This window comes from Equus przewalskii, chromosome 21 (genome assembly GCF_037783145.1).
Source record: "Equus przewalskii isolate Varuska chromosome 21, EquPr2, whole genome shotgun sequence".
Taxonomy (NCBI): Eukaryota; Metazoa; Chordata; class Mammalia; order Perissodactyla; family Equidae; genus Equus; species Equus przewalskii.
Window position 1 is genome coordinate 33,592,878 of NC_091851.1, and position 23,547 is coordinate 33,616,424.

General features: G+C 40.3%; 1 protein-coding gene across 2 annotated transcripts; it reads right to left on the minus strand.

Annotated features, from left to right (window-relative positions):
- Positions 1-1,137: 1,137 nt before the first annotated feature.
- SERINC3 (serine incorporator 3) lies at positions 1,138-21,235 on the minus strand. 2 transcript variants are annotated; one of them, XM_070588382.1, is made up of 11 exons: positions 21,094-21,229; positions 20,484-20,674; positions 15,615-15,776; positions 14,802-14,995; positions 13,597-13,676; positions 12,795-12,932; positions 10,134-10,303; positions 9,242-9,332; positions 8,221-8,401; positions 4,477-4,704; positions 1,138-3,828 (listed from the first exon to the last, which is right to left on the minus strand). In XM_070588382.1, the coding sequence occupies exons 2-11, from the start codon at positions 20,520-20,522 to the stop codon at positions 3,690-3,692; spliced, it is 1,422 nt and encodes a 473-aa protein (XP_070444483.1). In that variant the 5' UTR covers positions 20,523-20,674; positions 21,094-21,229; the 3' UTR covers positions 1,138-3,689. The 2 variants fall into 2 exon arrangements, with proteins under 2 accessions (XP_070444483.1, XP_008513877.1); XM_008515655.2 differs by having other exon boundaries at positions 20,484-21,235.
- Positions 21,236-23,547: the final 2,312 nt, after the last annotated feature.

The window sequence follows — 23,547 nt, forward strand, 5'->3', positions numbered from 1 at the left end:
GGTTTAGAAAGCCAGCTGACTCCCCTACTTGGCTCCAAGCAGTTTCTAGTTTATATTGTCTCCTGTATCCTTAAGTGCCGAGACGATGGGGTCTAATTGAAAAAAGAACTGTTAAGCCCTGGGTTTGTTTCTCTGCTTCGCCTCTTACTGAGTAACTGTGGGCAAGTCACTTTCTCCAAACCTGAGTTTGACCCGTAAAAGGGGGCGAATAATCACTACCTTACAGGGGTGTAGACAAGGTCTGTTCACTGGGACATGTAGCTATTTCTGTGATAGCTAAGTCTTCACCTGGGGATCTGAGCATCGTCTGGCTTGAGTCACCCAGCAGTAATTAGGACACCACTGAGTGGGCTGCCTGATTTAGGCTCCTAGGTAACAGGATGGATGGACCATTACAAAAGGAGTAAGGAGATGAACAGCAGCTCCCAGTCATAAGCATAAGCCTGGTATGTGCCACCTATCTGCAGAGATCAAATGCATGACTCATGTAACTGAATACTCACTTTAGCTTGAATGTATAAAAAGAAAATACAATTAAGCAAGGACTTGTAATGGACAAAAAAGCTGTCCTGGCCTGAGTTCTGGTTTGGTCCAGAACATCTAAAGTGCCAATAACCAGGTCCTATTCTCTGGCAGTATTATTTGAATGTCAAGAGAAAGTTTTATTTCTCAACCAACTAAGTACCTTGGAAGACCAAGCTAGAAAGTAAACACCCAGCATGGGCCACCAAGCTTTCTCCCAGCTGTAACTAAGTAAATGTGGTGGCCACTGCTGTTGCCTTTGATGGATTCCTAGAGCATACTGCTGACCTCAAAGCCAGGGCTCTCCATGTGCAATCCTGGGGGACAGAGAAGCCTGCTCCTGGTGACGAAACACCAGATGACTCATCTGGAATGAGACAGCACCATGAGGTCTGATGATTCAGAACACTGCCCTGCTTTCAAGTACAATCCTGGGCTTACTCAAAATGCTGACATTATTTATGCGTGTGTGTCATTCAGCACTCCTGTGTATAATTCACTTAAATCTTCCAGCAACAGGCCAACTTAACTTATTCTTAGGGTGCAAGAAAGCACAGCAGGAACACTGCCCCCTAACTTTTAAAGAACAGAAACGATCTCAAATTAATATCAAAGTTATCATGAGAAAAAATAAAAACTTTATTGGACTTTGTTACACTTATTTTACAGTTTAGTATTGCTTTTATTTAGAATTACATAAGCTTGGGGATGGCGCATTGTAATGTTTTTGAAATGCAGAACCTTTAAAGGTCTTAATCTGGCTGGCCCCACTATTAAGGAAAATGCAGTGTTTACTTTACTCTGGCAAAGGAAAGGGCTAAATCGCCCCTATTAGCCCCCCAAATCCCTTGCAACTTTATCTCTGTACCCTGACATAAACCGCTGGTTTAAAAGATGGTGGTTCCAACAATTCATATCAAGCCCTGCTTCCCTACCCTCCACCTCTGCCTAAGCTGAGCTTGTCGCCTCTATGTTCCATCTGTTAAATTCTGTAAGAACACTTCAAATCTAGCCTCCATCAGATTGTGGCTGAACATCTCTGACTTTGGAATACTGTCTACTCTCATTTTAGCTCCTACTGAGATTAGCAGCTACAACCAGAATGCTTAAAATGGACTAAAAGCACTTTGCAAAGTAACTTAACTCTCTAAACAATCTTATACATGTATGAGGTACTATCTTTTGTTGAAACGAAGAAAACACTGAGGCTCAGACAGGTAATCATTTACCCAAGGACATAAAGTATATATAGTATGTACTCAATAAATATTAGCTGACCAGGTTGGCTGATAGAAAATGACTCTTAAACTTTCTTAAGGGACCATTTCCATCCTTCTTCTAACACAAAGTGTTCCTCTTTCTCTCACCTAATAAATGGAACCACCATCCTCCCAGGTGATTAAACCAGCCTCACTCAGGAATCTCTCTCTCCCCCATAACTAAACAATTGCCAATTTGAATTACCAAGTACCTCTCAGCTGTCAATTTCCCCCCATCCTCTCTTTCACTTCTTTGTTTCAAATCTTATATGGACTGCCCCGGTCTCATCTCTCTAAATCCATTCTCTATATATCAGCCACAGTGACTGAAGATACTATTTGTTCATGTCACTAAATATGTTCCCTGCTGCCCTTAACATAAGGTCCAAATCCTTTAGTGTGGTTCACAAAGCCCTTCATAACCTAGTCCCTGCCCACTTTTCCCCATTCCAGCTTTACTGAACAAGTTATTTTTGTAAGCTCCCTGCCTTTAATTTACAGTTTTGTCTACCCTTCAGCAGTACCATCCCACTTCCCCATTTCTCTCTTAGCTAACTCCTAACATTTCACTTTTCCCAGGAAGCCTACCAAGACACCCCCTTCCCCACCCCCAGGCAACTCTCCTTGGAGTTCTCTGCAATTCCTACATCATAGCGCAAATTATACCAACCGTACCATCTGTCAGCTCATTTTCACCCTCCTTAAGTCCAACATGGCAGAGCCAGTGCCTGTCATGTTCAAAGTTGTGTCCCAGAACTTCACGGGGGCTGGTATAGAGAACAGACACTCAGGAAATCTTTGTTGAAAGAATAAACTGACCTAGTCTACCTCCCTGCGTGCTACCTCTTGTCAAGAAGTTTCCTGACAGTGCCTGCCTTGTGTCTCATCTACCCAAGTGTCTTATCCAGAGAAGATACTGAGTACAGTATGTGAATGCTTTCAAGACTTTTCTCACCAGTCAGACCTTAAGTTTTAGAAGGAACAGGCGCATTCTGCTAGATGCTTGATAAACCTCACTGCCCATGTAAGTCCAAAAAATACAGAATGGGTGCTAACTCATAAAAGCTGTTAAAGAAAGGGCCTTGAAAGCTTAAGTCTTTCTATTTTAATCAAATACCTTTATAGTGCAAATATAATAAATTCACATGCATTTTACTTTTACATACTCATAACAAGATAATGACATAGACTAAAGGTGCACTGTTTTCCCAAGTGAATCTTCTTTTTAACCAAACCTACAAAGCATTTATGGAAATTAACATTTTTGGCAAAGCCACAGACTTGAATTAAGCAGCATCAATGCTGTACTGTAAAAAAAGTAAATGAAAAAACTCAAGATGTAGAAGCAGTAGCTATATCAGCAACCCCTCTTCTGGGGAAAATCTCGCACACATACTCCTTCCCCCACGTACTATGATGCCACACCTCGTAAGAGGTTAAGGACTCAATAGTGCTTGTATCACACAAATAAGACTTTCACAGAGGAAAACTGTCATAGAAATGCATCATCGTTATTATTATTTTTGCTTTTTTAAGGACACTGCAATAGAAATATATTAACAATTGCCTCAAATATCCAACATCTTTCTACCTTACATTTTAAATCAGAGTTTAGGAAGCTACAGGTCTTAATAAAGAACTCTCTTCACAGCACAGCTGCAGTTCACTTTAAAATGCAAAAACATTTCCTTGTGCTATATCCTTACAAATAAACATAATATATATATATATAAATGAAAAGTTCAGATCCTGCATTACGCATTATTCAATCTTGCCCTCTGCTATAAATCCAAATACAGTAAAATATGCAAAGCATTCACTTAATATTTTAGTTGAAGCAAAAGGGATATGGACTTGGAGCAAAGGAGACCTTTATGGATTTCAGTGGTGTCCTTGGCACTCAGAGGTTTAGCTGAAGTCTCGATTGGTGAGGACAAGTGGAGCCACAAGAGTCCAGACATAAAGGAGGAGACAGACCCAGCTGGAGCTGATCTTGACCCACACAGCTGGCCACTTGCTGGTCATGCTCTGGAACTTGGCATCAGGGCTAAGAAAACAGGAGAGTCAGATAAAGGAGCTTGATACCAGCATCTAGCAGCTCCCTAGCCATAGTCAAGAAATTCCCCAGTGAAACTTGGCTGACACTACTCTGTAGTAAGGTTCTAGAAGGGACCTGAGGAAACTGCTCTTTTTAGTTTTTATGAGCAGAGGACTCTGCCTCTCAAATGGCTTTTATCGTCTTGCCAGCATGAAGAACCCTGTCTACTCTATTCCTTGGGCAAAGTTCTTCAGGAACATCTGGCTATTCTAGATACTGGTGAAAGTCTAGATTGAAGCAGCCTCCCTGAAACTTGCCTTCCTTATCACATCCTTACTTTGATCAGAACACTTCATATGGCTATCTCTAGACCAGACAAAAATTTGTGAACAAAGACGGGTGAGATTACTTTATGTCATGGTTTTTTCTCTCAAGTAACTCAAGTCTGAAATAGCTTCCCATGATTTGCATTGCAAGAATTCCAACTAGATTTTAAATCCAAGAGGAGAAAAAGTCAAAAATATTTCAGAAAAGAGTCGGCAACTTCACTATATGGGTAAGAAAAGGGGATTCTGAGGTCAAGACACCGGATGGAGATTTTACAGGCAGCCCAAGGGGGCTAAGCGGCCTTCCATTAGTGTTGTCTGTGCCTCCTACCTGTACCAGCTGGTCAGGGTCATCATGATGTACAAGGAAGCCAAGCAGAGCATGAAGTGGAAGAAGGAGTAACTGTACTGCACTCCCTCTTTCTCGTTGTCCACAACCCGCCGAGGCTGCCCGTCTTCTTCATCACCGGCGCCACTGGTGGTCGCATCACCGAGGATCACACTGTCACTTCCTGACAGGGTTAGCTTACTTACTTGGCTATTGTTAGAATTGCGGATGCTGGAAAGTGATCCCAAAGAAGACAAATCAGAAAGGGACCATGACGATGAAGTGCCGCCATTGGCTATACACATGAAGGTTATTTCCGAACTGCTCCTACTTTGGGGACTGAAGGCCTTCTGAAAGACCCTGCTTAAAGTTCTGAACTGCTGCCTGCTATCACAAGACAAATAGTACTCTCCTCAGTTACTACTTGGTGCTTTAACTACTTTAGAGTTTCCAAAATACACCACGCTCTCAGTGTCTGCTTCCATGACGTCACAAGTGCCTCTTCTATGTTTGGAATGCACCACCCATCAGCCTTCTCCCAGCTAACTTACTCATTCTTCAATTGTCTGACTACGTGCCATGTCATCTAGAAAGCCTTCCCTGACATCACCCCATCACTAGGCCGGCTTAAATTTCCACAGCTCCTTATGCCTCCCTCTGCCATAGCACTTACCACTCCTGTCTTTCTCGCTATTTGAGGAACTCAACAGCAACAATCACCTTAATTATCTACGCATTTCTAGCACATGGCAGATGCTCACTAAAAGTCTGTTAAATGACTGAATAAAAAGTACATACAAAGGACAAAAACCACATGATCATCTTGACAGACAAAAAGCATTTTTGACAAAATCTAATACCTTTTCATGATAACACTCAAACTAGGAATAGATAAGAACTTCCTCAAACTGATAAAAGGCAGCTATGAAAAACCCAGAGCTAACACCATACTTAACAGTGAAATACTAAAAGATTTCCCCCTAAGATCAGGAACAAGATAAGTATTCCACTCTCACAATTTCTATTCAACACTGCACTGGAGGTTCAAGCCAGAGCAATTAGACAACAAAAAAAATCCAGATTGGAAAAGAAGAAGTAAAATGACCTCTACTTGTAGATGACTTGACCTTGTATATAGAAAATCTTAAGAAATACACACACACTCTATCAGAATCAATAAATGAGCTTGCAGGATACAAGATCAATATACAAAAATCGATTCTATTTCTATATACTAGCAATGAACCGAAAAGTTACATTAAGAAAACAATCTCGTTTACAATACCATCAGATAAGAATAACATACTTAGAAAGAAATTTAACAAAAGAAGTTGAGACCTGTACACTAATAACTGTAAAGCACTGAAAGAAATCAAAGAAGAGCCAAATGAGACAGCCCCCGTTCACAGACTGGACCCTTCAACAGTGTGGAGATGGGAAGATTCTCCACGAGGTTGTACAGATTCAACGCAATTCCTATCAACACCCCAATTACGTTTTTTGTAGAAATTGACAAGCTGAACCTAAATTTACATGGAAATGCAAGGGACTCAGAATAGCTAAAACAATCTTGAAAAAGAACAAACTGGGGTGATCTACACTTGCCAATTTTAAAACTTACTACAAAGCTACGGTAATCAAAACAGTGTGGTACTGGCATAAGGACAGCATACAGGTCAATGAAATAGAATTACGAGTCCAGAAATAAACCATCACATTCACGGTCAATTGATTTTTTGACGAGGATGCCGGGACAATTCAATGGAGAAAGAAGTCTTTGCAACAAATGGTGTTGGGACAACTGTATATCCACATAAAACAGAATGAAGTTGGATTCCTTACCTCAAACCATATTCAAAAATAATAAAAAGACAAATAACCCAATATAAAATTAGGCAAAAGATTTAAACAGACATTTCTTCAAGGAAGATATACAAATGGCCAATAAGCACATGAAAAAATGCTCAACATCACTGTCATTAGGGAAATGCAAACCAAAATCACAATGAAATAACACTTCATATCCTCTAGAATGGCTACTACAATTATTACAATGTAATAATTAGGATGTGGTGAAACTGGAACCCTCATGCACTGCTGGTGGGATTTTAACATGATGCAGCCACTTTGGAAAACACTTTGGCAGTTCCTCAAAAAGGTAAACATACAGGTAGCATATAATCCAGCAATTCTTTTCCTAGGTATATATCCAAGAAGAGTGAAAATGTACATCCACACAGAAAACTTGTACAAAAATATCCATAGCAGCATTATTCACAATAGCCCCACAGTGGAAACAACCCAACTGTGCATCAACTGATGAATGGATAAACAAAACGTGGTAATATTCACACAGTGGAACGTTATTTCCAACAATAGAAAGGAATGAAGTACTGATAGATGCTACAACATGGATGAACCTTGAAAACATTATGCTAAGTGAAAGAAGCCAGTCACAAAAGACCACGTATAGTATGATTCCATGTATATGAAACATTCAAATAAATAAATCTACAGAAACAGAGGAGATTAGTGTCTGCCAAGGGGCTGGAGGGAGGGAGAATGGGAAATGACTGCTAATGAATATGAAGTTTCTTTTTGGGTAAATGAAATGTTCTAAAATTGACTGTGGTAAGAGTTGCACAACCCTGCAAATATACTAAAACACTACTCAATTGTACACTTTAAAAGAGTGAATTTTATGGGAGATGAATTATATCTTAAAAAAGAAAAAAAATTAGGGCAAAAGCAAAACAAACAAAAACAGTCATAGACAGTATGAAAATGAATGAGCATAGCTGTGTTCTAATAAAACTTTATTAGAACAAAAATAGGCAGCAAGCCCAAAGGCTGTAGTTTGCCAACCCCTATGTCAATCAAAAAAAAAACCCAGTAAGTCTATATATAATGTTGTGGAAAGCTGTCCAAATTATAACAACAAATTCCTATTTTAGAATAGTATGTGTGTTTATATAGCATGTTCCTAATTTATTTTTTAAAATTATATATCAAGTGATATAAGTAAAATTATGTAACTATATATAAAATCATGTATAATATACAAAATTATATCTATCTATACAGATACAGATAGATCAACAGAGAATAAGTACAAGCAAAGGAAAAAAGCTTGAAATCATACATACCAAAACGTTAACCATGCAAGAGGTAAATCTGGAGGGAGGATACTTTCATTTCCTACTTTATACTTTTGTCACTTATGTTATTAGTTTATATAAATACATACTTGCCTATTTTTATTATTTCATATTTTTAAATTATTAAAGCAATGCATGCTATTAAAAAGTAAGTATCAATAAAAATGGGTGGGAGGATGAGTACAAGCTGGGGTCTTGGATTAACTGGAAACTTTTAACATGAGAGGTATATAATTCTGCAGTTGTTTAAATATTACTTACAATGACAGGAAATAAGGATTAAAAAAAATAAGCCAATCAATTTTCAGAGCCACTATTCTAGCTAATCTGGGGTCAGGTGAGGGCATTATCCTCCTATACAGAGGAGAAAGTATCTCTTTGTAATGTTTGGAGGAATTATTTGATGAGAGGATTTACCTGAACTTTAAGAAATGTACATATCTGGGTAACTGAGGCAAGTCAAGGACTTTCAATAAGGAGAGTTAAATTGCTTTTTTTACTCCTCACACTGCTTTTTGAAAGCAAAACAGCTTCTTCACTTTATTATTAACCTTCCTGAGAATCTTGTCCTAGGCACTTTTTAACTTACCTAGAATACAAAAGGCAGAGAACAAAGACTATCAGCCCAATAAAATTATCTGTATCCAGAAAATGCCCACTCTTTGATGGCGGAGTAGAGGTAGGGACTGGAGCAGTTGAATTTCCAGGAGCCAAGGTTGGCGCAGTCATGTGTGTAATAATGCTCCACAGGGTAGGGTTGCAGGAACGATCTGAAAATGGGAAACTTTTATTATCCTTAGTTATAACTCATCTTATTCCAAGAAAGGATTTTAGGGGTGTGCTTACACTTCATTCAGTTATGATGTAAACCATGGGAATGCTATACTTAAAAGAACCTGAAATCTCGCAGTTAGTAACATATTTGTGTTGCAACCAGTGACTTAGTTTTAGAAAAAAAGAAAAACAACAACAACAAAGTATTTGTCAAATCTCATAAATGCCAATCTTGATTTTACTGGTTTTGAAGTTTAAGCGGCAAGTCATTTGGTTCTACAGTTGTACAAAGGCTAAGCATGAGAAATTTATTCCTAGTTTTGTTTTTAGTTACATAAGAATACAATAAACGTAAGTCGAATCATCACTGAGGGTCTGCGATAATTATTTTCCTTTAAAAGGAGTCCACAGAATACCCTATAGAGAAACAACCCTATAATAACTACAAAAAGACATTTCCTACAGCTGTTTCTTCTAGAGGCTGTAACATGAAAGTAAAATTGAATTAAAGCAATTCTACAAAGGGCCAAAACAATATAGCCTTGTCCAGCTCTTAACTCCTTTTGACTTAGTCCAGGGGGAAAAAAAAGCCTAGACTAGACTATTGAAAGGATTGTGGTCCTTCAGGTTGTCTATGAATAGTTATGAATAAAAACAGGGAATAAAACTTGAAAGGTAAATATCTACAGACATACAGCGAACACTGTACATTTAAGTAAAGTTTTTTGTTTGTTCGCTTGTATGACATTTGTTCTAGCTCTAGTTTTTGCACCCTTCCAAGGAGTAATTTCCTACTTTCTTTTCATCAAATGAATGTGCTGTCAACGTTCCCTTACCAGGTTCATTGGACATGGCTGACCAGGTGAGGTACATGGTGTAGAGGGTGATGATGGAAGACTGCAGGAGGCCAGAACGAGGCTGGTGTTCCTATGGGATCAAAAGGAAAACAACACCACAGGAATTGCAAGGGCTGACTTTCTAAAACCCAGTGTACTTCCCTGGAGCCCACTGAATTGTCATTAACTGAGAACTTTCTGATTCTGCTTGACAGATGAAAGATGACAAGTAACTTTCAGTTTGAGTTAGCTTGCAAAAGAAGTAAGAAAGAAGAAGCATGTACTACTGGTTCTCAAGGCATTTCCTAATCCTGGAAATTCCTGTGTATCACACAAAGACTTTACTTACTAGTCCCTTGGTGTAGTAGAGTCTAAGCTCAGCTCTGCCACTACGATGTGACCCATTGTCTCTCTGGAACTTCAGTTTTCTTACTTTTAAAAGGAGAGACGATGTCTAGATGTTCTTTTCATATTTCATATCTAAAACCCCATGAATTTTTAAAAGTACAGTATTTAAACAATGAAACTCAAGAGCATGAGTTTTGTTTTTAAAAATGAAAATCGATTATTTTTTATAGTTTAATTCCCCTAAAATATCTTGACTAATGACTCATAAGAATCATGCTCACGATATAAACAATTTTATAAGAACTATAAATTCTCAAGTGACCTAGGGTTTTTTTTTGATAGGGAAATTTACTTAATTATGATACAGGCACTCACTGGCACATTTTATAGTTACTAAGTTATAATTATGAAGATTTTTCATAATATGGCAAAATGTTTAAGTAGATAAACTTAGACATAAATTTATATGAAAGGTTACCTAGGTTTTAAGCTCAACATTAAAGAAAAATCTTTCACAGGAGGAAGAAGCAGAAAACAACCATACCTGAACCTTTGGATGGATTGATATAATAGAAACCACAACACATAGGATCAGATTAATACTGATGAAGAACTTGTTTTCTGTGCAGCCATCTGGTCTGGTGTAGTAGGTGTAGAGCAGCCCGACAAAGACGATTGACAAGATATAGAAGCAGCTTGTGAGGGACAGTAAAGCTGGAAAAAAGGAAACCAATATGAATGCCCACAATTGTAACAAACCTGTATAATGAAGAACAATTTTCTTCTACCCCATATAAAAATAATGAGGCATTATTTCACTTTTATGATGGTCAATAATTTACAGCAAAATTATAGAAGCCCCAAGGTTGAACTTCAGACTGTGTTCGAGCTGACTCAATGTGAAGTTCCAGAATCCACCGTGCAACTGAATTCACTTCCTAGATTACCTAACTTGATTGCACGGGTTGGAAAACCATACATATGATCATTCCAGCTACAGTAAACAGTAACCACATGATAAATAATGTGCATTATAAGCTTTTCTTAGGAACTTAGAAGACGCCTGGGCCCTCAAAATAACCCAATTCACAGCAAGCTAAATGCCAGGGATGGTGATGGTGGAAAACAGAATATACAGACATCTTTTTATGGCAGTTTTTCCTCTGCAGCAGCTAGCTGCAAAAACCCATTTCCTATCAAATACAATGAGACCACATCATTGTGGGAAAGTGGCTCATTTGCTATTTTCAAATATTTAAAGTAATGTTCCTTTCTATTCACATGGATAATCAACAACTAGCTACGTACCTCTGAAAAGCAGAAAACATGAAACAGAGCATGTAGTATACTCAGACCAATTGCAGCATGTTGAGCTCAATTAACTCGTGTTTAATTCAAAGCACAGGCTTATTTGAGCAAACTAGTTTCTACTTATCTCAATCTCCATGGATTTTGCATATTTAAAATTAAACATTAAGTTACTAGCACAATTCCTTTTGTTTTCCCATCTGCATACACAAGATTTCTCTACTTTTGCTACTCCAAAGAATGGCCAATCTGCAATTCACTCATTATTAAATTCTTTGAGAGCTGAGGCATCCAAAATGAACTACAGGAAACAGAAGTAAATAGGTAAAAAGTAAAATAAAATTTTATTAGTCAGAAAGAAGTAAAGGACAAGTTGCAGGATTCCCAACCCATAATGATAAATGATAAAGACAATTTTTTAAATCTTTTGCTGAAATAGTTACAAACAATTTAAGTGACTAACAATAGGGCAATGGTTAAATAAAGTATGGTATACCAAGCCAGGGAACACCACAGAATTGTAGAGAATGAAATACCATGCAACTGTTAAATGACTAAGACATACCCATATTCACTGGTATGGAAGGATATTAATTGTATAATAAGTGAAAAGAAAAAGTCAAGGAACAATACAAGTATGAACCTATTTATATTTAGATACAAAACCATGTATATGTGCATAAATACATAAAGATCCGGTAACAGTGGTTATAGCTGGAGAGGAAAGTGGGTTGCAGACGGGTAGAGATTTGCATGTTTTATTCTTTATAAAGTTCTATCATTTGTATTTATGGTGAACATAGTATTATTTTTCATTTTTTTAAGATAATTTAAAAAGAAGCAAGCTAAATAAATAAATAAGATGAAAAGAAAACTGAACAATTTGATAATATGTACAAAAAGCATTTAAAATACCCATACCCTTTGACTCTTCTACTTCTGGGAATTTATTCGAATGAAATAATCAGTAATGGGCTCAAAGATATATTATTAGGTATTTATTGCTGTACTGCAGCCAAACATATTCACAAGCTATTTCTAAGTTTAAAAAAAGTCAAACTATAAACTATTTGAATGTATTATACATTTAAAAAATAAAACAAATATATTACACACATTTTTCAATGACTTTTTCTTCTATACATCGAAAACACATATGTTCATATAGAAAAAAAGACTGGAAGAGTGCAGACTAATATGTTAACAGTAAGTAATAACTACTGGAGAGCTGGATTATGGGGGAATTTGTTTCCTTTTGTGATTTCTGGTTTTTTAAGTTCTTGAAACAGAGCATCTATTACTTTTATGGGGAGGAGGGGCCAGAAATCTCAACAACTATTATTTTTAAAATGAGTTATGGCTATGTCTAATAAATAGAGGGTTCCAAAGTCCCTCCCCATTATTATAGGCTATAAATCCTATTCCCAACCTAGAAATTTCAAGTGCCCTTTTTCTACCAGAGAGCTTTTACAAGGGGTGGGGTAAGACTCTGAACAAAGCAGTGGACCGTTCACCCCCATCTGCCTGAGGGATGTGGGCAGATGTTCCATATGTAGAACCCATCTGAGGCGCCTGTCCACGGAAACAAGGTAATCAAAACCAGGACTACGTCACTAAATACAACAGCTTTTCCCTATCTAAACACAAGTAGTTACATTACAAATCTCAAAATAAATGAATTGGGAGAATCCAATGATTTATATTACCTGTGCTACTCTATTCCCTCCTACTAAAATGTATATAACTCAGAACTGACTCAACTGGGAAACTGTAGTTTTTAAAAGGTCAACTCTACACTGGGCGTTTATATATTTAAATAAATGGAGATTTTTATTGCATTCCCTGTTTAATGTAGCATAACGTAGTATGGCTCTCACAGGTGTGTTTAGGTACTTACCAGCATACCAGAACCTTGGGTTTCCTTCTTCCATTCGATTTACCCATGATTCATTCCAAGAGTGAGCAAAGTCTACCAACAGCACGAGCTGGATGAGGATAAAGAAGAAGGCCCCTCCCATGCCAATAGCAAACCAGGCTACAAACCAAAAGAACAAAGTTATATTTACCGTAGGAGTAACATTTCAGAATGTTACTGTCCAACATTCTAAAAAGATTTCCATTCAAGTAAGAAAGAGGTGGTAAAGACATATTCTATCTCCAGGAGGACAGCAAGATTATTCCAACTCCAAACTCAAAGGCTTTCTCTGAGAAGTGTTCTGTTAGTTTTCAGACCTTTTAAAACTTGTTCTAAATGGTGCCAATGCAAGCCTAGGATTTGACATTCCAAATGGTACTACAAAGCCTTTTCCTTTACTTTACAGGGGGAAAAAAATCACAATGGAAACTCACAGATGTCATTTGATGCCATGTTAGGGAAGCAAGTTAAGACAGTGACAGTGGAACAAGTCCTTATGTTGACAAGCTCTCCAATTAACGCAGTATTGCCAAGTGAGAAGGTAAACTATGAAAATACTGGCAAACAATTAACATATGGTTCCAGACCAGCTGAGAAGTGGGCTGAATGCCTCCTGGCTTTAATCAATCAATTAATGTCTTAATATTAATACCCAATCATATAATTGGGCACCACCTCATTTAATTGCCAGTTTTGCAAAATCAGTAACAAAAATGTAGCTTTAACTCAACCTTCCGCAGAGACTGTATATATTATACTGAACCCCCTTAAGAGTGAGCCATACCTGTGGTGAAATGGCCCCCAGGGATATAGAAAGATCCAACCATGATACCGACAATGGCTGCAATTTTGAAGAACCAAAACCTATTAAAATATAAAAGTGCATTTACGAACTGCTCATTTTTGTCCTTACACTGAGAAAAATGAATTACTGAAATGCAAAAATAAAGCCTTAGTAGCAGTTCCAATCTAATTGTCTGGGCTTATTTCCTTATTTGACATGAGGCTACTTCACTCAATATTTCACACAATTTAAAGACAAATATTAGCACAGAGAACAAATCATTCACATTCATAGTAAAAGAGAAACAAATAATTTCAGAGTTTCCCTACTTTTAGCACTTAAAAATAGGAGTTTTTCTAGAATTCTGGAGAGTTCTAAACTAACAATGTTAGCTAAATACAGAACAATTAACTATTAGATCTGGGGAAAGGTATCACCTAATCCTTCTTTTACAACACAGGACTTAAGTGCCTTGCCCACAATCACACAGTTCATCACTGGCAAAGCCAGGACCAAACCTAGCTTTCAGTCCATGATCTGTAAAGACTGCCTTACATGGCAGAGTGGAAAGAATCAGGCTCTGGAGCTGGACAAATATGAGTTTCAATCTTAGCTCCAAGTCTCACTGGCTGAGAGATCTCAGGCAATTTATTTAACCTCTCTGAAATTCAGTTACTGCATCTGTAAAAAGGGGAATATAATACATATAAAGTTTACAAAACTCCCTTAGGTCTTCAAATGAGAATTAGAAATATATGTAAAAGGGGGTCAAGAAAGGGATGCAATAGAATATGTAAATCAGTGGCCCAAATATATTCACTGTGTATATTGCTGTATACTGTTTAAATATATCAAGCATATGATTATCTTTTAACAATAAAAAGAAAAAAAAATGTATGTGTGTATAGTGCCCAGCACAGTGCTTGAACTGTTTCACAGGTGTTCAATAGAAATCTAGGAACTTAAAGCAAAGGTATTAAAAAAAAAACAAAAGCCAAGACCACCCTCCTCTCCGCCACATCCTCCACGCTACAGGTCTCCAAGTGAAAATGACATTGAAACGACTTCATATGTATAAAAGGTCAGAAATACACCTGCGCCACTGATTTGCATACTCTACTGCTTCCATCAGCACGGCAGCATGAACTGCAGAAGGGGAAGATCCATACCATAATATAGTAAGTTAATAAATAAATCTTACATACCCATTGTGTACTGCTGCTCTGGGATCTTTACTTGTTTTCACTTTTAACATGAGCAGAAAGAAGACAAAGAAAAAGACGGCCAAGGCAAAGTTGATCCGATACACAGCTTTATAACCGACCAGCACATCACAATCTTTATCTGCCATTATATCAGCCACCTTGATTTTAAATCCCCCTTCACAGAATCCAGGAATCTAGAAAAACAATTTCAATGCTATGAGAATAGCCACATTTAAACAGAGATTCTATCCCCCACAGGGAAGTCTGGATTTATAAAATTGACTACTTCAACAACTACAAGACTGTCCTGTAGGATTTTTCTCTTTGCCTTCCAATTCACTCATAATCTTGCCACCAACAAGGATAAACAACTTGCATTTTGAAAATAAAAGTGAAGCGCTTTCTTCTTTGCTCTTCTCTGCTGATGACGTTATTTCCCATTTTCCCATGAATTTTCATGCTATAGTACACTCCTTCCAAAGGTGAAGGGCTAGTCTACTTTAAATGTTTTAAATCTTAAACAAATAGGGAAAGAAAAGGTTTTAGGGCCATTCTTTTAACATCTGTTTTCTCTCAGTTAGACTAGAGCTGAAGATATTCATTCTAACTACCTTTACTTCTGGAAAAGAACTAATATCTTCATATTCTGCATCTTGACTATACCCAAAAGTAATTTAAAAACCCAACAACTACAATGAAGTTGATTTTCTTAACAGTGAAGAAGTTAAGAATATTAATTACAACTAAGATTTTGCAAAATACAAAAATAATAAAAATAGCCAGTACATTAAAGGTAGTGTTACTTCTGCTTACCTTCTTCAGCTGACTTTCCATCCCGCCCGACAGCATGATACAGGAGACAACAGTGCCCAGGAGGAGAATGAAAGCGTAGATGAGGCGAGTCACAGTGGAATTCTTACTGTTGGGACAGCAACTACACAGCAAACAAGAGGCACCACTGCAAAGGCACGGAACCTGTAATAAGCACACCAGGGCCATGTGAGACCTCCTTCAGTGGACTCCTTTAAGACATGGATGTCGCAGAACAGAAGATGAGGCAAACCAGGCTTTAACAGTCTTAACTGAGAGCACTATGGCCGGGAGGAGGTGGCTAAAACCATGGACTCTGGAGTCAGTATTATTCCTGCCACTTTACCTCAGCAAGTTACATAATCTAAGCCAATTTCTCCGTCTGTAAAATAGACTCAGAACAGAATCCTCCTCCCTCGGACACTGCTGTATTAAATGAGCACTCAACACAGTGCCTAAAATACGAGCCCAATAAATTTAGTTATATTCCTAGAGAACATATTTTATGTTAAAATAATATATCTTAACATTGAGGAAAATACAAACCTAACTCCACTTGCTGTTTATTGAGAATCCTAGCTACCAAATCTGATATTACAGCATAAAGCAACATTACATGGAAACCCTCATAAATAACAATAGCAAGAGCCATTTAGCTCCATTCAAGAGTAACCTGGAGACTCCTCAAAAAGTTCAACAGAGAATTACCATATGACCCAGCAATTCCACTCCTAAATATACACTCAAAAGAACGGAAACAGGATTCAAACAAAAGCGTGTACATGAATGTTCAAAGCACCACTATTTACAATTGCCAAAAGGCAGAAACAACTCAAATGTTTATCAATTGATGAATAGATAAGTTAAATGTAGCATATCTACATAATGAAATATTATTCAGCCATAAAAATGAAGTACTAGTACATGGTACAACACAGGTGGACTCTGAAAACATCATGCTAAGTCAACGAAGCCAGACACTAAAGGTCACATATCGTATGACTGCATTTATGTGAAATACCCAGGATAGGTAAATCCAGAGACAGAAAGCGGTTTCCAGAAAGTGGTTTCCAGAGGTTGGAGGGAGAGAAGTGGGGAGTAACTGTTTAAACGGGTGTCTGGTTTCCCTTTGCGGTGATGAAAATATTCTAGAACTAGATAGGTATGATGACAGCACAACACTGTGACTGTACTAAATGCCACTGAATTATACACTTTAAAATGGTTCATTTTATGTTATGTGACTTCACCTCAATTTTTTAAAAAAAGAGTAACTTGGATCTATGCTCAGCTACAATCTCCCAATGAACATTCCAGATGAGAGAGGATATAACCTGAGTCATTCTTATATATGCTTGATTAGGAAACCACCTGAACTGCTTTGACAGGCAGTTCATGTCACGTTACACGGACAGGCTAATTTAGAATTATCAGCAGAAGCAGCAGATGTAAACAATGGGGGATTCTGGTTTTATAGTATGGTAATAATCTTTACTTTTTATAGATGGTACCTTGTGTAGACTTTACCACGGTTTTGGGCGATCTGGAGCAAGCTGCTACTTAAAAGCCCAGATTTCTCATCTGTAAAAATGAGCATAATACCACCTACCCAAAAAGAGTTACTGCGTGAAGAATGAGATACTGTCAGGAATATACAGCACCTAGAAGAATGCCTCGCATAGCAGGGGCCTGGTGCATCAAGACAGCCATTAGTATCTGTAATTGCAACTGCCATGGGATATTGACCACCCAGCCTCTGTCTCCAATTCTTAACTACAACCTGGGCCAAAAGACCATAATAAAAGTCTGTATCTGGCCAAAGACAGAAATACAGATGTTTTATCGCCCAAACAATGACACTAATTGCTTCGGGTTTATTTTGTCTGCACTCACACTTTTGACTCCCTTAAGCTACTTTTTCTTCTATCCAACTAAATAATCTCATAATTGCCTACTGTTTGCTATGAGTTGAATTGTGTCACCCCTAAAATTCATACGTTGAAATCCTAACCCCCATATCTCACAATGTGACCTTATTTGGAAATACGGTCATTGAAGATTTAATTAGTTAAAATGATGCTATACTGGTGAACAGTGGGCACCTAATCCAATACAACAGGTGTCATGAAAAGGAGAAATGTGGACAGAGACATGCCACACAGGGAGAAGACTGTGTGAAGATGAAGGCAGAGGTTTACAACAAGGAACACCAAAGACTGCTAGCAAACCACCAGGAGCTGGGGAAGAGGCATGGGACAGGTGCTCCCGCACCCCCCTCCAAAGGAACCAACCCTGCTGACACCTTAATCTAGGACTTCTGGCTTCCAAAACTGTGAAACAAATTTCCATTGTTTAAGCCACTCAGTTTGTGGTATTTTGTTATCCAGCCCTAGCAAACTAACACATCTACTTACTTGTTTATAACTGTCATGAGAATGTAAATATCTTGAGGGGGGCCACCCAGTGTTCTATCTCTTCCACCTTCACACAGTAGGTACTTGATCTTGGAAACAAATGTGTCTTACTACACGTTATGTCACTTCCCTTTCTTAGTAATGACAACTCTATTCTTCCTCTTGCTCAGGGCAAAAACTTTGTAGTCATCCTTGATGCCTTCTCTCTTTCAAAACCCTCACCAAAGCTGTCAGTACCATCAGCTCTACTCTCAAAATATGTCCAGAATCTGACGACTTTCAGAGCATCCTTAGCTATCCTGTTGGTCCAAGCCACTACTATCACTCTCACCTGGATTAAATGCAATAGCTCCTGTCTCACTGCTGGAGCAACCCATTCAGAACCCAGAATTAGTATAAAAAGTATTTTAAGATGAAGACATTTGAGAGTCAACAGATGCAGAAAAAAAGTCTTCTCGGAGCTTTCCTCATGCGACTAAAAGCAGCAACTTTTGGGATATGAGGCTGCTATAAATTCTCTCTCCAGGAGAGTTTTATGGCCATGAAGACAAAAAGACCTCTGCACCTACATAAACAAATATTACCACAAGCTTTCTTATCTCCTATTCTTCTCCTAAAAACCCATGTGTCTTTCCTAAAGAAACCTATTTGTTCTTCCCATAGAAGCCCTTTTCCCCCTCTCCTTTTCCCCTATTAGGTTAGGTATATAACAAGCCCTATATCCTAACCACCCATCTGAGTTATTCTTCACTAAGCACTCCTGTGTGTATGTGTGTTGCTCAGTACACAAACTCTTTTTCTCTTGCTAATCTGTCTTTTTGTCAGTTTAATTCGCAGGCCCCCAACCACTAACCCCACGGCGGGGGGGGGGGGGGGGGGAGTTTTTCCTCCCCTTCACTGCTTCACTCTTTCTTTTCTACCATCTATCCTCCACACAGCAATCTTGTGAAAACACAAGTCTGATCACATGACTCCTCTTTTCTGTAACGGATCCCCACATCACCTAAGAATAAAAGCCAAAGTACAAGACCATACAATGCGTTATCTACATGATTTGGCTCCCTGCTACCTTTCTGACTTCATTTCCTATTATTCTTCCCCTCAACTCATTTCCTTCTCTGCTACACCGAACTCCGTGCAGTTTCTGTTGAACAAAAGAGATTAATAAAATAGAAAAGCGATTTATAGGTAGAAATGCTTTGATGGCTTCCATTCAAATCTTAGCTTTACCTCAAAGCCAACAAAAGGTGTTTCAGGTCATTAGGAAAGGAAAGACATCTTTGTTTCAAATTACAAATTCACTCCTTCATTAATGACTATAACTATATTTTTTCTAAATCTATTTTGTAAATAGTGAGTTTGACCCACTCGTGGATGGCAAAAATCAACTGACCAGGATTTTTTTTTAATATGATAGAAAATTGTACAGCAGATAGTAAAGGTAAAAATTATCTCATAAAACTTGGGTGTATTAAATCAACTATATAAATGTATTTCTTACTTTGGGTCAAGGTCCAAAACACTAGAAAGCCACTGCTCTCAAGAACCAAGAAATGACCAAACGCCCTCTTGGTTTAGGATCAACAACCTGAAAGGACGAAAAGTACATTCTGTCCCTAAGAAATGGTAGCGGAATGGGCTGAGACTGAATCCTTGGTCAACTAAGTCAGTTGGGGAATTCGGAAACAAGAAAAAGATTTCAAGGAATCATGATCTCTGGAACGAGTATGAGGGAACTCAGCGTATTCTCTTCCCTAGATCCTAAAATTGCCTTTTTACAACACGGCGTTTACAATCTACAAAGTGATTCAACCCATTTATTCACTTTATCCTCACGACAGCTATCGAGGCGAGGAATACTGGGGTGACTGCCCTTCTCTCACGGGAAGCCAGAGATAAGTGACTTGTACAAGGTCCAAATGTTCAGGCCACGGCTTCCAACTCGCAATAGCAACCCACAAGGCCTTCTTTCCCCTGCACCAGAACCGCAGACAGGCCTCGGCGAAAATCCCAGCTCCGCCACGTACTCTGGAGCTTTGGCAAATCCCGTGCTATGGAATAAAAATATCATTCGACCCACCCAAAGTTAAATGACGCCACCTTACGAAGGTGCTTCGAAACGAACCAGCGAGCCCCGACCCCGGGAGCCCATTCCTCGTCCTCCGCCAGCTCCGGAGGAGCCCACAGGCCAGAGGGCCGGCGGGGGCGGGGCAATCGAAATTGTAAACAATGGCGGCTGGCCTCCTGCGTTTCTCAACAAACCCGGAAGGCGAGCCGCCCGGTCCCGCCGGGGGCAGCGCAGATTTCGGCCTGGGCCGCCGGACACCCTCTGCAGCCCAGGGGCAGTCTACCCCACCCCGGGCCTCTGGAGCCGAGGCCGATCGGGTCTGGGCTTGCGGCTCCCTATCGCCCTCCCGCAAACCACAGGTCCGACCGAGGCACCGGACCCCGAACTCACCCAGCTGGCGAGGGAGAAGACGCCCAGCACAGCCCCCATGGTGACGCCGACGATGGAGGCGACCGGTCACCAGGCTTCTAGCGCGCTGGTATGTGCCAGCTGAGGCGTCTCCTCAGAAACGCCACGGTTTCTCAGGCCGGAAACGCGCGGCGTGCGTCATTGCGTGGCCCGGCCCACGCCCTCGGCCGCTACTGAGAGGGCAGCCGTCATTGGTAGAAGGGGAAGGCGGAGCTAAACTAGTCCCGGGCTGAGAGGGGAGGCGGGACTAAACGGGCCTGGGGCTGAGGGGAGAGGCGGAGCTAAGTCAGCACTGCGCTGGGGAGGAGGAGGGGCTAACCGGCCGGGGAGTGAGGGAGAAGGCGCGGCTAACCGCCGGGGTGTGAGAGGGGGAGGCGGGGCTAAACGGGCCGGGGGCTGAGGGGAGAGGCGTGGCTAAACGGACCCGGGGCCGAGAAGGGAGGCGAGACTAAACCGGCCTGGGGCTGAGGGGGAGGCGGGGCTAAACCGGCCGGGGCTGAGGAGGGAGGCGGAGCTAAATGGACCCGGGGCCGAGGGGAGAGGCGGGGCTAAGCGGCCCCGGGGCCGAGGAGGGAGGCGAGACTAAACCTACCCGGGGCTGAGGAGAAGGCGGGGCTAAACTGGCCGAGGGCTGAGGAGAAGGCGGGGCTGAGCGGGCCCGGGGCTGATGGGGAGGCGGGGTAACCGACCCGGGGCTGCGGATCCTGTGAAAGCTTTATTACTTCACCGCGTTTGTATTCCCTGGGAGCCCATTATGTGTCAAGATGTGGTACGGACGTGCACCAGAATTGATGGGCTAGTTAAGCAGAGGCTGACGCTGAACAGAAATGCACCACGACGTACGGTGCTGAGTACTCTGAAAAGGAGTCTGAGGGAACATTCTTTGACAAGAAGTTAATTTCATGCCTACTATGTAAGGGACAGCAACCTCCTCGGGGTTAGTCCTGGAAGGCTTTTCTGAGGAATTTATATTTAATCTGAGAACTGAAGGATGAGTCCAAGTTAATCAGGAAAAGATGGGCATTGCTTCCCTGTCGATGCAAGTGATCCATAATGAATCTATAAATCGAAGTCGGGGTGAGTTTATTACACGAGCCAGTGTTGAGGACTAGAGCCCCGAAGTGACCTTGGCCAGGGAAGGAAGCACCGGGAAGAGGCGGGGTGTAGGGAGTGGCAGTGCGCCGTCTTAGAAGGAGGAAGAGACGTCACATGTGACAGGAGTATCCCTCTGACTAGGGCCCCCAGATGCTTTGCTGGCTCAGCGGGCGAGTGGTCACGGGATGAGCACAGTAGGTCAGTAGTTAATCCTTGGTTTCTGGGAAGAAATGCTTATCTATAAAGAAATGCTGATATGGCAGGAGGGCAACATCCCCATCTCCAAGGGCGTCCTCCTGGGCTTTGGGAGGTTGCGAGTGTTTAAAGCAGATGTACAATGCGTGCTCAACAGGCCACGTCAGGCCTTTCTGGAAAAACAAGGTTGGGCCCAATTAGTTTTGAACCAAACGGCTTCCTCACACCTCCAATGTAATGTATTGCTTTCCATTTATTCATCACCTAACATGTGGGATATATGTACCATTTGGCATAAAGGAAAGATCTCAGGGTGCGTGAACACGACATTAGGTACCATGGAAAGGCAGAGTGAGAAAGGCCTGTTTCAAACCAAAGAGGAAGTTTGTTTGAGACTAGTACGCATTGAACATTCTTCTAACATTTGCTTATCTCCCTTTTTAACAGAGTGAAGGCTTCCTTTTCCAGATCTCTCCAAAAATAGCCACAACTACAGTTAAATAACAGTGTTTTGGTTGGGAGAGGGTGTTTGCAGAAATTCTATTTCTACCAAGCAATGCTGGTTTTCCATTTAAGCAGTGATGTAAATTTAAGTAAAAATTGAGAGTCCGTTTAAAGAAAAAAATGACTGACTTACATAACAGCACAGGTGGTACGCAGGTACGGCAACAATGATGACAATGTTATACAAATGACTAGTGTAGAGGAACATTCACCTGGGAATATAAGAACCTGTGGAGTTTGGAATCCTAGAATATTTAGGCTGGAAGAAGCCTTAGAAATATATTCCGATTGCTTCTTTTAGAGAAATGGAAAAAGGCTCAAAGTGTAATAGTTTGCCCAAAGCCACAAAAAGGGTTGATGGCAGAGTGAGAAGAACTACCAAACTTTCCTAATTCCTACTGTCGGGGCGGGAAAATCCCCTTTCTTCCCTCCTTGTATCCTTACGGCTGGACTAATAGTAAAACTGACACAAGATCAGATTAACAGGAGAAAAACCCAGTTTAATACATATGTATTGGAGGTCATAAGGAAATGATGCTTGGAGAGTGAACAAAGCAGGCAGTATATATATCTTTTACACAAAGAAACAGTAAATTTGTGAAGAATTGACAGGACAAAGAAACTAGGTTTGGGATAGGTAATTAGGAATTTAAGCAGAGTTTCAGCTCGAGGTAGTCAATTAGCAGGGTTTGTCGACACAGGCTTCTCGGCAAATCCCCAGCTCTGGGGATAAGGATGCAGGGAGAGCACCTTTTCACAGGGGAGATTTATTTCCTGCTCTCAGGGGAACAGCGACAGGAGAGTCAGCATGCCCTTTTCGCTTTTCAAGGAACTTCAATTCAAAATAATCAGTATGCTATCGTGGGATATTTTGGGGTGGCCTGACCTGGGTCCCAAGACGACCTCAGCCCTTCTGCACCCCGCTTCCTCAAAATACCTGCCCAAGTCAAGCTGCTTCAGGATCACTGAATCTTCCAGGTAGCCAGTACAATCGTTGCTTCTTCCTGTCTGGGCATTGCTGGACTGGGCGAAAGAAAGCTAAGATGATAAAGCCCGTGACCATATTCCACCAGATACACACCTGCAGTCAAAAAGAGTTAGATTTATTTAGCTTGTTCAGCAAGGGAGAACGCACACCAGAGACGTCATGAGGTATCTTAGTGAAGGAAATTGGGTAGAGCTTATTTTAGACTTCCGGTTTGTGCTGAGTACCTCTTCGGAGGGTTTAAGGAGGTGGGGAACAGTTTTGACT